The 14,190-nt window shown below is 49.3% G+C and overlaps 2 protein-coding genes across 2 annotated transcripts in view; one reads left to right on the plus strand and one right to left on the minus strand.

Moving 5' to 3' along the window:
- The window catches only part of BIN3 (bridging integrator 3), a 135,136-nt gene extending 127,255 nt beyond the window's left edge, over positions 1-7,881 (plus strand). The window contains exon 9 of the mRNA XM_067470617.1: positions 7,649-7,881. Within this exon, the coding sequence (XP_067326718.1) occupies positions 7,649-7,795 (147 nt within the window). The 3' untranslated portion in view covers positions 7,796-7,881. The remainder of the gene's footprint in view (positions 1-7,648) is intronic.
- Positions 7,882-12,633: 4,752 nt separating this feature from the next.
- Positions 12,634-14,190, minus strand: part of CCAR2 (cell cycle and apoptosis regulator 2) — a 59,699-nt gene continuing 58,142 nt past the window's right edge. Inside the window, exon 21 of the mRNA XM_060786933.2 lies at positions 12,634-13,969. Coding sequence (XP_060642916.2) covers positions 13,913-13,969 — 57 coding nt within the window. The 3' untranslated portion in view covers positions 12,634-13,912. The remainder of the gene's footprint in view (positions 13,970-14,190) is intronic.

Below are 14,190 nucleotides of genomic sequence, written 5' to 3' on the forward strand. Positions count from 1 at the left end.
CAGCGTTGGCCGTCTCATAGTCCATAGTTTCAGTTCCACGTTGTCAGTCCTGTTAATTCTAGTCGCCCATTGTCCTTAGCTGCCAGGTTGCCCGAAGGGCTGGTCCCATAACCACGTTTTTAATTTCCTTCAAAAGGAGAGGAGGGATGTTGCTGATCTGATTTCCCCTGGGAGCGAGTTCCACAGGTGAGGGGCCACCACCGAGAAGGCCCTGCTCCTCGTCCCCACCAATCTCATTTGTGATAGAGGTGGGGCTGAGAGCAGGGCCTCCCCAGAGATCTTAAACTCCGAGGCGGGACGTAGAGGGAGATCCGTTCGGACAGGTATGACAGACCAGAGCCGTTTAGGGTTTGGGTTGTTGCGAGTTTTTCAGAGTGTATAGCCATGTTCCAGAAGCATTCTCTCCTGACGTTTCGCCCACATCTATGGCAGGACTCCTCAGAGGTTGTGAGGTCTGTTGGAAACTACGCAAGTGGGGTTTGTATATCTGTGGAATGATGTCCAGGGTGGGAGAAAGAAAGAAAACTCTTCTCTGTTGGAGGCAGTGTTGCAATTGGCCACCTTGATTAGCATTTAATGGCCTAGCAGTTTCAAGGTGTGGCTTCTTACTGCCCAGGGACATCCTTTGATGAGAGGTGATTGGTTGGAAAAGGTTCTTAGAGCTAACTAGCTTTCTAAGCTCATCTTCTAAGGAAGGTAAAAGGATAAATATCAAAAGTATCCATGCAGCTACATTTTGCCTGGAGAAAGGCAAAATGTGTCCTCACTGGAAGGGAGACAAAGGCAGAGAGAATGCAATGGAGAATGAGCACATGGCCAAAACCCAGGGCAATAAACATGCCTTTGAATCCCTCGCAGAGATTCCATTGCTACATCTTCAAAGGAGGGAGGAGATGGTGGCAAGCCGGAAGAGCCAAGACATGCATAGGAACCTGGGGAAAGGAGTCCCTCACTCTACTCCTAGATCCTAAGTCTAGCTACTCGGTGGTGCAATGGGTTAAGCTCTTGTGCTGGCAGGATTGAAGAGCGACAGGTCGCAGGTTCAAATCTAGGGAGAGCACGGTTGAGCTTCCTCTGTCAGCTCCAGCTGCCCTTGCAGGGACATGAAAGAAATCTCCCACAAGGATGATAAAACATCAAACACCCTGGGCAGCGTCCTTGCAGACGGCCTATTTTCTCACACCAGAAGCGACTTGAGTCTCAAGTCACTCCTGACACCCAAAAAAAAAGCCACTCATTCTGGAGACTTCAATCCTCAGTCCATCACAAATGGAATGGAATCATAGAATCCTAGAATCCTAGAGTTGGAAGAGACCTGGTGGGCCTTCATCCAATCCAACCCCATTCTGCCAAGAAGCAGGAATATTGCATTCAAAGCCCCCCTGACAGATGGCCATCCAACCTCTGTTTCAAAGCTTCCAAAGAAGGAGCCTCCACCACACTCCAGGGCAGAGAGTTCCACTGCTGAACGGCTCTCACAGTCAGGAAGTTGAGGAACAAAAAGGGAAAGAAAAGATAATTTATTTTCTTTTCTTTTACAAGTAAAGTGGGAGAACAATAAAATAATAGGAAAGTAAAAAAAAAACCTATATAAAGAAAAATGGAGAAAAAGGGGAAAAAGAAAAGAAAAAAAGTGAAAAGAAAAAAATTGGAAAAAATCCAAAAACAAAAAAATTGGAAAAAAGGAAAAAATCTTCATTTTTTTGTTTTTGATTTTTTTTTCCAATTTTGTTCAAGACGGTACCTATTGATCTACTTACATTTGCATGTTTTCGAACTGCTAGGTTGACAGAAGCTGGGGCTAACAACAGGAACTCATGCTGTTCCCCAGATTCAAACTCGCAAACCTTTTGATCAGCAGCTCAGCGGTTTAACCCGCTGCGCCACAGGGGACTCCCAAATGACTATCCGAATGAATCGTCATACAAAACGTTCTGCAGGTCAGTGTGAGGCCTGTGTGAAGCAAACTCTGAGTTAGTTGCGTTGCCCCCAACTTTGGGGGCTTTGTCCAGGTTGAGAGGCTGCCCATTCCAAGCTCAGGAAAGATGGGGGCCGGCGGGCTGGACATTGAACTTTTGGAGAGGTGGACAGTGCATGTAAACTGGCGTCGGTAAAGTGACGTCGGCACGTGTAAAGTGTCATCTGGCAGGTTGGACACTGAACTTTTGGAGGGGTGGACGGCACATGTAAAGTGGCGTTGGTGTTGACTAACATGGTCCTCCTTCTCCATCTTGGAACGGAGCAGAAGCACCGCATGAGCATTGCCCACTCAGTCCTCGGTGGCAGCAGTGGCAGCTCGGCTCTTCCTATTTTGGTTGTTCGGTGGCTGCCAATTTGATTCGATTAGTCATGGCGTAAAGCAGCGGTCCTGCTGACTCACCAGAAAGCGTGGCTCTGCTACCTGCCGATGGAAAGGGAAGCGGCGCTACCCGTGGCAGGGCTGTGAGATTTCTCTCTCTCTCTCTCCACGCCCTCGCCAAGGGTTGTGGGTTCAGTCCACGGGCACGGAAGCAGCATTGGGGGGCGGTTGTAATGCCCGGCGTCCCAAGAGAAGCAGGCTTTGTCCACTCAAAGCAAACAGACGACGTACCCAGATGATGATGATGATGATGATGATGATGGGGATAGGAGCCCGTCTCCATGGAGATAATATCTCTATTTGCACAAACCACTTGGTCTCCTAATGACAAGCTCTCTTTGGAGATCTTGGGGTTCACAGCAAAACCTGTCAAACTGAAGGCTGCATGTGTGTGTGTGTGTGTGTGTGTCTGCACTAGAAAAGGGTTTGTGTCTTTCTCATCAGGATAAAGCTTGTCGGGCTAGTGTGCTGACATAACAACGGGTTGCGCATCCCAGACCTGGAATTCTGATCTGGAATTTGCAGACATTTGCAGCCATTGTCTGCAAATGGCTGAGATAGTGAGCTTGGCTTTTGGATAGTTCAATACACACAGACTTTGTTGCAGTTGTATTAAAAATACAATGTCTTTGGGCTAAGTGTGTTAAGTGTGTGTGCGACATAAATGACATTTGTGCTTAGACTTGGGTCCCATGCACATCTGGGTACATCAGTGTTTCTCAGCCCTCCTCATGCCACGACCCCCTAACACAGTTCCTCATTTTTGTGGTGACCCCCAAACATCACATTATTTTTGTTGCTACTTTACAATTCTCATTTTGCTCCTGTTATGAATCGTCATGTAAATATCTGATGTGCAGGATGGATTTTCACTCACTGGACCAAATTTGGCACAAATACCCAATATGCCCAAATTTAAATCCTGGGGAGGGGATTGGTTCTGTCATTAGGAAGTTGTAGTTGCAGGGATTTATAGTTCACTTACAATCAAAGAGCATCCTGAACTCCGCCAATGATGGAATTGAACCAAACTTGGCACACAGAACTCCCATGACCAACAGGAAATACTGGAAGGGTTTGGTGGGCACTGACCTTGAGTTTTGGAGTTGTAGTTTACCTACATCCAGAGAGCACTGTGGATTGAAATAATGATGGATCTGGACCAAACTTGGCATGAATACTCAATATGCCCAAATGTGAACACTGGTGGAGTTAGGGGGAAACAGACCTTGACATTTGGGAGTTGTAGTTGCTGGGATTTATAGTTCACCCACAATCAAAGAGCATTCTGAACTCCACCAACAATAGAATTGGGCCAAACTTGGCACACAGGACTCCCATGACCAACAGAAAATACTGGAAGGGTTTGGTGGGTGTTGACCTTGAGTTTGGGAGTTGTAGTTCACCTTCATCCACTGTGGACTCAAAACAATGATGGATCTGGACCAAACTTGGCACGAATACTCAATATGCCCAAATGTGAACACTGGTGGAGTTTGGTGAAAATAGATCATGATATTTGGGAGTTGTAGTTGCTGGGATTTATAGTTCACCTTCAATCAAAAAGCATTCTGAACCCCACGAATGATACAATTAGGCCAAATTTCCCACACAGAACACCCATGACCAACAGAAAATATTGTGTTTTTCTGATGGTCTTTGGCGACCCCTTGGACACCCCCTCGCAACACCTTCAGGGGTCCCGGCCCCCAGGTTGAGAAACACCAGTGTACATATAGATGTCCCAAATCCCAAAACGCTGGTCTCCAAGCAGTTTGCACAAGGGATTCTTATCCTGTAGCAAAGTTATAATTATCTTAATGTCCTAACAATGATATAGTTATATTAAAGTCTGAAGTCTCTTAAATGTTAACTCCGATCGGCATGTATGGGAAGGTAGAGAGGGCGAGGGGATGGCTCTTCTTCCCTCCTCTCCCTCTTTACCTTCCTCTTCCTTGTCACCACTTGGGCCCTGCAACGCCTCCACCTCCTCAATTGTGGGGCCCGAGTGGTGGCAGGAGACCCAGACAGCGACGAGGAGGAGGAAGAGGAAGGTAGAGAGGGCAAGGGAATGGCTCTTCTTCCCTCCTCTCCCTCTTTACCTTCCTCTTCCTTCTCGTCACTGCTTGTCTCCTGCGACACCTCCGCCGCCTACTCAATCGTGGGGTCCAAGCAGTGGCGGCAAGAGGTCCAGGTGGTGATGAGGAGGAAGGTAAAGAGGGCAAGGGGATGGCTCTTCTTCCCTCCTCTCCCTCTTTACCTTCCTCCTCCTCGTTGCCGCTTGGGCCCTGCGATGCCTCCACCTCCTCAATTGCGGGGCCCGAGTGGCGCCAAGAGACCTAGACAGTGACGAGGAGGAGGAAGAGGAAGGTAAAGAAGGTGAGGAGGGAAGAAGATCTTCCCCAGGAGGGGAGAAGACGCTTCAGCAAGAGGCCCAGGTGGCGACAAGGTGACTCTGTCTCTCACTCAGTGTTCCCTCGGTACTTAAATTCTTTTTTTTTTTTAACCCGCGAAATAGCGAGTCCATGATAAGCGAAGTAGCGAGGGACCACTGTATTGTCAAAGGCTTTCATGGCCAGGATCACCTTGGGTTGCTGTGAGTTTTCCGGGCTGTCTGGCCATGTTCCAGAAGCATTCTCTCCTGACGTTTCGCCTGCACCTGTGGCAGGCCTCCTCAGAGGCTGAGGTCTGTTAGAAACTGTGGGCATCTTATTTATTTATTTATTTATTTATTTATTTAAAAGTTTTATGTGCCGACCTTCTCACCTCTCTTGAGGGAACACTGGTGGAGCTTGGGGAAGATAGACCTTGACATTTGGGAGTTGTAGTTGCTGGGATTTGTAGTTCAGCTACAATCAAAGAGCATTCTGAACCTCACCAACAAAGGAATTGGGCCAAACTTCCCACACAGAACCCCCATGACCAACAGAAAATATTGTGTTTTTCTGATGGTCTTTGGCAACCCCTCGGACACCCCCTCGCAACACCTCCGGGGGTCACATAATATCACATACAGTTAATAAAAACATCATAATTCACATTACAGTAAAATATGAATATCCTGTCCCTCGCCCCCACCAGGCGCGCTTGCGAGGCCGGTGGGACCGAGAGCAGGGCCTCTCCAGACGATCTTAATAATCTTGATGGTTCATAGGGGAGAATACGTTCGGAGAGGTAAACAGGGGGAGAGAGTTCCAGAGTGGAGGGGCCACCACCGAGAAGGCCCTGTCCCTGGTCCCCACCAGATGCGCTTGCGAGGCCGGTGGGACCGAGAGCAGGGCCTCTCCAGACGATCTTCATAATCTTGATGGTTCATAGGGGAGAATACGTCCGGTTCGTAGGGGAGAATCTTGTGTCTGCCTGTGCCCATGCGCCTCCAGCATTGCCTCCCTGCTCTGCTCCCCTTCCCTTCCGAGCGCTGACCTTGAGCGGAAGGCGCCTTCCCCGTCGGCAGGACCGGAATAGCGGCCTTGAGTGGGCGGTGGCGGGATTAGCCCGCGCTTGTGGAAATCCTATCACTGCTCGGCTGCCAACCGTGAGCGGGAGCTTGGCCTACCTGCGCCTGTTGTGAGGGGAGCTCCTTGCAGCTCAGAAGCAGCGCCCTGCTTTTCCCCGACCGTGAGCTGGAAGGGTGAGAGTTCAGGCTTAGTCCTGTCGCCTGCGATTGTGCAGCAGCAGCAGGTGCGTCACTGCCAAATTGCAGCAAATCAAATCCAGGTCACAGAGATGCCAGCAGGACCTTCCCTGGTCAGCAGACGGGAGTAAACATAGGTGACTACGGGGAATGCCGTTGCTTAAGTTATGAGTATCTTCATTGCCCATGTGATGTCTCTACTCTTCACTATTTTATCAAGATGGGTCATTCTCTCCTCCCTGATTTCCTGGTCTCAGTCTGCGTCTGCACTCATCTTTGCACCTAGAAATGCAAACCCTGTCACAGTCTCCACGTTTTCTCCCTCTGTTTGCTAATTATCAATCAGTCTGGTTACCATAAGCAACCTAGCTTTTGCACTTTCACCTTGAAGGCTCCTCAGCTCCTCCTCGCTTTCAGCCATCAAAGTGGTATCATCTGCATATCTAAGGTTGTTAATGTTTCTTTCAGCCATTTTCACCCCAGCCTTGCATTCGTCATGCAAATGGCCGTACATTATCACAAGGCTGCCAGGGATGGGTGAAATGTACATTTTCAATGTATTGTCGAAGGCTTTCATGGCCAGAATCACTGGGTTGTTGTAGGTTTTTTTGGCTATATGGCCATGTTCTAGAAGCATTCTCTCCTGACCTTTCGCCTGCATTTATGGCAAGCATCCTCAGAGGTTGTGAGGTCCATAGATGCAGGCAAAACATCAGGAGAGAATGTGGTTGTTGTAGGTTCTTTTGGGCTATATGGCCATGTTCTAGAAGCATTCTCTCCTGACATTTTGCCTGCATCTGTGGCTAGCATCCTCAGAGGTTGTGAGGTCCATAGATGCAGGCAAAACGTCAGGAGAGAATGTGGTTGTTGTAGGTTCTTTTGGGCTATATGGCCATGTTCTAGAAGCATTCTCTCCTGACCTTTCGCCTGCATTTATGGCAAGCATCCTCAGAGGTTGTGAGGTCCATAGATGCAGGCAAAACGTCAGGAGAGAATGTGGTTGTTGTAGGTTCTTTTGGGCTATATGGCCATGTTCTAGAAGCATTCTCTCCTGACCTTTCGCCTGCATTTATGGCAAGCATCCTCAGAGGTTGTGAGGTCCATAGATGCAGGCAAAACGTCAGGAGAGAATGTGGTTGTTGTAGGTCTTTTCGGGCTATATAGCCATGTTCTGGAGGTATTCTCTCCTGACGTTTCGCCTGCATCTATGGCAAGCATCCTCAGACGTTGCGAGGTCCATAGATGCAGGCAAAACGTCAGGAGAGAATGTGATTGTTGTAGGTCTTTTTGGGCTATATGGCCATGTTCTGGAGGCACTCTCTCCTGACATTTCACCTGCATCTATGGCAAGCATCCTCAGAGGTTCCTGGCTTCAGGCCCTTTCCTTTTCTCCCTCAGCCGCTTAAGCGGCTGAGGGGGAAAAGGAAGGGGCCTGAAGCCAGGAACCTCTGAGGATGCTTGCCATAGATGCAGGTGAAACGTCAGGAGAGAATGTTTCTACAACAACCCAGTGATTCCTGCCATGAAAGCCTTCAACAATATATCAGGAGAGAATGCTTCTAGAACATGGCCATATAGCCTGAAAAACCTACATTTTCAGGTTCTATCTTGTGACGCATGATTCTAACCGGCAGGCACTTGTTGTTTTCTCCTAGGTTGTGTACTACACGGAAATGTACAAAATCTTTGGCGACTTAACGGAACAGATTGACGAGCCTGGCCTGACGGATGAGCAGAGGGAGAAGGAGAATGAAGCCAAGCTGAATGAACTGAGGGCCCTTTCCATCGTGGCAGATGACTGAAAACCCAGCAACGCGCCAAAGCTGCAAAGGTCTCCTTTTCCTTCCAGATTTCCAAAGACTTGGGTCTCTGACCCGGACACTTTTGCATCGAGAGGAGTGAACCCGCAGCAGCCCTCCAGAGACCCAATGTGCATTTCCCGCGCAATATAGCTGGGTTTCCATCACCTGTTGATGCCCGTGGCTTCCGAAGGCTGCCCACCAACTCTGGACATGGAAAAGACACCGTCCTTTGCAAACTACTAATCAATGCTACTTTCTGTCCTGATGGGCCGAGCAAGGTGTGTTTGCCAACTTTCCTAAATGGGAGAGATGGGCCAATCTTAGTATTTGGCCACAATTAAGCCTCTGTGCCTTTGAGGGCTACTCCGTCATAAAGTCCAACGTGCATCTCCATCAGCATTCCAGATGTAAGACCACATTTTATTTTAGTCGATCCTTTTCTGTGCCTTCAAATCATTAACGACTTGTGGCGGCCTTAAGAAAATGGGATTTTTTAGGGTGAGATTTGTGAGGAAGGGGGTTGCTTTTGCCTTCCTCTGAGGCTGAGAGAGTGTGACTGGCCCAAGAGAGTGTGACGTCCAAGGTGGAGTAAAGATTCAAACTCTGGTCTCCAGAGTCCTCGTCTAATACTTAAACAATACCATGACACTAGCTTATTATATACTAAGAGGTGTAATTTTAATTCTACTCATCTATGGATTGAGGGGGGGTGGCTGTCATGGAGGAAGAAAAGGCAGCATTCTTCCTCCCTTCTCTAGTCCTTCCTCCTTCCCTCTCTCACTTCTTTCTTGATCTTCCTCTTTTCTTCCTTCCCTTTTTCAGTCCAACTTTCCAATCTTTCTTTTGTCCAACTTACCTACTTTTCTTCTTCTCTTTCTTTCTTTCGTTCCTCCTTTCTTCTTTTTCCTACTGTTTCTCCCTTCCCGTCTTCCTTCTCCTTCCCTTTCATACACAAACTAGGAAGACAGGAATGTCCTTAGAGCCTCAAGTTGTCACCATTATCCCAACAGCTTCTGGTGTTATTTCTGGGGTTCTCATGGGGTGTATGTATGTGCATATGTGAGAATGTATATATATGTGTGTGGTCCCTCCTGGTGGCCCAGTGGGTTGAACTGCTGAGCTGCTGAACTTGCTCACCAAAAGGTCATGTATTCGAATCCGTAGAGCAGGGTGAGCTCCCGCTGTTAGGCCCAGCTCCTGCCAACTTAGCAGTTCTAATATATATAGAAACCTGAGTAAATACTACTTGCTCCGGCAAGAAGGTAACAGTGCTCCATGCGGTCATGCTGGCCACATTATCTTGGAGATGTCTATGGACAACGCTGGCTCTGTGGCTGAGAAATGGAGATGAGCACCAGAGTCCCAGAGTTGGACATGACTAGACTTAATGTTGAGGGGAAACCTTTACCTTTGTGTGTATAAAGGCTGCTTACCTGTAACCATGTTTCTCCAAGTCAGTGGTTCTCAACCTGGGGTCCCCAGATGTTTTTAGCCTCCAACTCCCAGAAATCCTAATAGATGGTAAATTGGCTGGGATTTCTGGAAGTTGTAGGCCAAAAACATCTGGGGACCCCAGGTTGAGAACCACTGCTCCAAGTGGTCACCTGTGAAGTTTGCACATGTTATTTCCTGCCTCAAGCTGCCTGCACAGCTGATAACATATGTGCGTATTTCACAGGGACCACAATGGAGAAATGTGTGTGTGTGTGTGTGAGAGAGAGAGAGAGAGAGAGAGAGAGAGAATGAAAGGGGTCAGGAACAGCAAGGGAGCCAGTTGTCCTGACCAGCTTCCTACACCAATGCCGCCTCTCCAAGCCTCTGCCGTCCTTCCGCATGCCCCCCCACCCCCCCACCCCCACTCTCTGTCCAGGGTTTGGGCAGCAGCTCAGAGGGCCTGGCTCCCCCTTTTCTCTGTGTGTGGGTGCCGCTTGCTGCCCTCAGAAGTGGCGGCAACAGCAGCGAGGAGACAAGGAGACGGGAAGAAGCCGCCCGGCCGGCCTGTGTGCTGGCCCTCCTCTGTGGGCTGCATGGTGGACGCGTCTCCTCCAAACCAATCTAGACAATTTGCGTTAATACTCCTTGTTGGGCTTGGCCTCGTGTAAGCTGCTCCGAGTCCCTTGGGGAGATGGTGGCGGGGTATAAATAAAGTTATTGGGGGGTTTTTTGCCTCTTTTCCTGGGGATCGGAGATTTTTCTAGTGGGAAAAGTACAAATGTGTCCTATTTCTTACGGAAAACATCTCTAGAAGACAGCGTTTCCTTCCTACCTGTTGTAATCTTTGCCATCGTCTCTAAAAAATCAAGACTTTTGTGAAGCAGGTAAATCCGACTCTGGTTAACTGTTAAGTCTTTTTGTAACCTACCATTCCATCATTAAAAAACTCAAACAAAATGCAAGGTGTCTTGGCGGTTTGTCGGCTGGAAGGCAATGGTCTATTGCAGGGGTCCTCGGACTTTTTAAACAGAGGCCCAGGTCACAGTTCCTCAAAGTGTTGGAGGGCCAGATTATAATTTGAGAAAAACATGAATTAATTCCTATGCACACTGCATATATCTTATTTGTAGTGCAAAACAATACAATAATTAAAATGAAGAGCAATTTTAACAAATATAAACTTATTAGTATTTCAATGGGAAGTGTGGACCTGCTTTTGGGTGATGAGATAGGATTGTTGTTGTTGTTATTGTGTGCTTTCAAGTAATTTCAGACTTAGGTTGACCCTGAGCAAGGGCCAGGTAAATGACCATGGAGGGCCGTATCCGGCCCCCGGGCCTTAGTTTGAGGACTCCTGGTCTATTGGCTGAGAAGCCAACTAGTTGAATGTGGAATGAGTATGGGGCCCCTCTGTTACAGGCACTTGAGATAGGCCATGTTTTTGGCAGGCCAGGCAAGGAGAGACAGCTGCTATGACTTGCATTTTGCAGGACTACAATTAGGTGTAATGCAAAGTCGCCCCCACGCTTGTGCCTCTCTCCTTCCTTTCAGCTGGCAAGCCGGCTAGTCCTGTGACAGCCGCTTCCCCTGAACAGCTGCAACGACACTCCAAGACCCCAACTAGGAAGACCAAGAGTTGCCACCTTGCAATGAGTTTAAGAAACATACCCACAGAGACTCTCGTATCAATGTGTCTCAATATAGTAACTGGGGGCCCTTCCACACAGCCCGATATCCCAAAATGTCAAGGCTGAAAATCACACAATACAAGGGGCGTTCAGGAAAGATTTCCCCTGACCCACTTCCTGTGGACTGAGAGCCATGAGTCCTTCTTCTCTCCATGGGTGCCACCATCTAGGGACGCACACTCTTCTCATCTTTTGAAGCAACTGTAAACACCTCGCTAGGTCTCACCACCTGAGAAAGGCTTGCCCTTCCAAAATAACTTCCTTGTTGGAAAGAGGTGGAAGTCCGATGGTGCAGAGTTGGGTGAATAAGGAGGATGTGGTAGGATTTCAAAGCCAGAGGAGCATGCTTCTTCCATTTGGGGCACAGGTGAGTTGTGCACTGGGGCCATTGCCTTGCAGAAGGCAAAGGACACCTTTGGTGGGCATGCCACATTGCCTCTTGGTTTGGATGGCCTCCTGCAATGTCCGCAGCAGTGATCCTGTTCCCCTTTGCTAGGAAATCCATCCATCCTACTCCGTGCTGGTCCCAAAATCCTGTGAGGGTGACCTTGCCTGCTGAGAGTTGGGCACGTGCCTTCTTTGGAGGCAGGGAGTCAGGAGGCTTCCATTGCATTGACTGGACTTCGGTCTCAGGATCAGAGGGATGGACCCAGCTTTCCTCCTGTGTGATCAGTCTGTGGGAAAAGTCCTCCTGGCTTCCATGGCACATTGTTGTCAACACGGCCTGAGAGCATTTGCCTCGTTCCTGCTTCTGGAAAGGTGTGATTAGCCAGGGAACCCAGCAAGTGGAGACCTTATGCAGGTGAAGATGGTCTTGGGTGATTTTCTCCATGGACCCCACTCTCCTCTTGACATTTTGGGCTTGGTGGTGAATGTTTATGTGGAGATTTTCCAAAATGGCGACCTCCCCTTGCTGGATGGTGTGTTCCTCAAGAGCAGAGTGGGGTCACCCTGGAATTGGAGCCGTTTCCACCAAAGTCGGACCACACTGGAATGGACAATGCCCGTTCTTGACTCCATCCTATGATGGGGAATCCTCACCATAAACCTCTTTTCTCTTATCGATGTCTCCTTTGGTGTGCGGCCTTTCAAGGAAAGGAACTTGGTGACTGCCCTGTTCTCCGCTGGGTCCATTCTCCAACCTCACTCCACTTCCGCACCTCTAAAATCAAGACCGTTCTCAATTCAGAGTTGTAAATTGGAACGTCACCTCTAGAGGCTTCTATCATGACACATGTGCAGTTTCAGCATCCTGTGATAAATAGAAGTGGGTCGTTAATGGATGCCCCTCATATCGGTTTTGAACTGGGTGATCACAGTCCACACTGCCATCTATTCCAGTTCAAAGCAAATAATGTGGGATATCGGGCTGTGTGGAAGGGCCCTGGGCTTTTGGCTTCTGCTCCTTCTCCAATATTTGTAAGGGAAGCAAATCAACCCCCCGAAACACAGAAGGGAGAACAAGCCAATCGACCGCACGTCGTCCCTCAATTGTTCTGTTACTTCAAGGTAGCAGCGGGGAGCACAACAACACAGAGTGGCAGCCTGAGGGAGGCTACCTGGGTGACAAGTTAATGGCCCAAAGCAGGAAAGTAAACGGCCATTTCAAGCTCTTTTTTTCCTACACTGACAAGCTGTGGGATGTTTACCTGGAACAGCACGTTTGCCGAGAGCCGAAGCTGCGTTTGCTCTGGCCGCAAAAGAAAGAGGCACACGTTTCCAACTGAGGAAGAGAGACTTTTATAAAAGGGAACCTGGCCAGTTAAATACAAGTTGTTACCACGTTTACAGACTAAAAGCAACACATCCAGAAGTGACAGACCACCTGAGGTGGGCGAGCAGCAGGCGGCCAGGGCAGAGGCAACCAAGCACTCCCTCCGGCGAGAAGGCGGCCCAAGGCCAGCCGCCGCTTCCTTCCACGAACCCACCGGCTCATTCTGCTAAAGACTACCACAGGGACCCCTTGGGCCACCGACCACCGCCCTCCCGCAGCTGCTACGACTCGCTTCCCCCAAATGGAAGGCAAGGCCCTCAAAGCCCAGCCTGGTGGCCACGGCTCTCACTGAAATGTGAAGGCTAACACGACACACAGCGGGGTGCGGAGCCATTGAAGCTACACCTGGCAAACGAGTGGTTTTAAGACCCCGGAAAGGCCCAAATGCTACAACCGGGTGCAAGAAGGTGGAGACTCACCCGTACTGCAAACTGGGCTGTGGCAATGAATACACAGAGAGAGGGAGCACAGGCAGGACCTACGCTGCTGATTCCAAGGTTTGCCATCCCGCCCAGTTTGAGGACTTCCTTTGCAGCCTTCCGGAACCATCTTCTACTCAAAAGTGGGGGGGGGGGGAGGGAACAGAAGGGAAGCATGAATGAAGGGGGGGGGGGGGAGGGAAGCGTCTCCATGCAGCACAGAGAGGCAGCCGAGGCCCAGGATGAGGAAACTATGAGCAAAGGAGGTGAACTGAAAATTATCAAACTTGAAAAATCTGCTGAGAGCATGGTAATCAATTCTTTCTGCTGCCGGCTCCTTAATGGGCTTCAGCAGAGGGTGAAACTCAGTTTGCTCTACGCCCGAGGGTACGCAGCCCTTGGCATCGGCTGCCCAGGCTCAAGTTTCCTTTTCTGGTGCCAGACGGCCGGAGAAGACCTAAACTGCCGCTTCTCCACTCACACAAATGAACCATCAAACCTCCTACACCTAAAGGGCATCCTTGAAGAAAAACAAAAACAATAATAATGGGTGGCTCCGGCACATGAACTGTGAATCCCAGCCAGGCTGAGGGGAGGAGGTGGGCCTTTCCCCAATGGTGGTGGTGGTGGCGGCAATGGCGGCATTGGCGGCGGCATTGGTGGCTTGGCACAAAACCCAGCCCTGGCTTTTCACGTGGCAGTGAAAAGGGTTGGAGGTCTCCGAGGCCGCTAAACCCACAGCCCCAAATATCAAACCAGGAGACAGACCCTCCCTGCTGAGCTGCTACTCCTCCCAGGAACATCAGTTGCTGGAGGCTGCCGTCGGTGCCGGATCCTTCTTCTCTAAGCAGGTATTGGTCTGGAAGAAGAGACAAAGGAGGGGAAACAGAGCCGTAAGAGGAATGATCAGGGCCTCTTCTCTCCATTTTATGTTTGAGGCAAGTGTGAAGGCTGCAATTCACCAGGATTAAAAAAAACTCTAAAATCAGGACAGTAAATAAAGAACAACACTCAAAAACAGGGGAATTCCAGACAAGAAACAATCAGGGCCAGCTAACCACCTCCTAACAAAAGATTCCC

Source organism: Anolis sagrei, chromosome 7, assembly GCF_037176765.1.
Source record: "Anolis sagrei isolate rAnoSag1 chromosome 7, rAnoSag1.mat, whole genome shotgun sequence".
Classification (NCBI taxonomy): Eukaryota; Metazoa; Chordata; class Lepidosauria; order Squamata; family Dactyloidae; genus Anolis; species Anolis sagrei.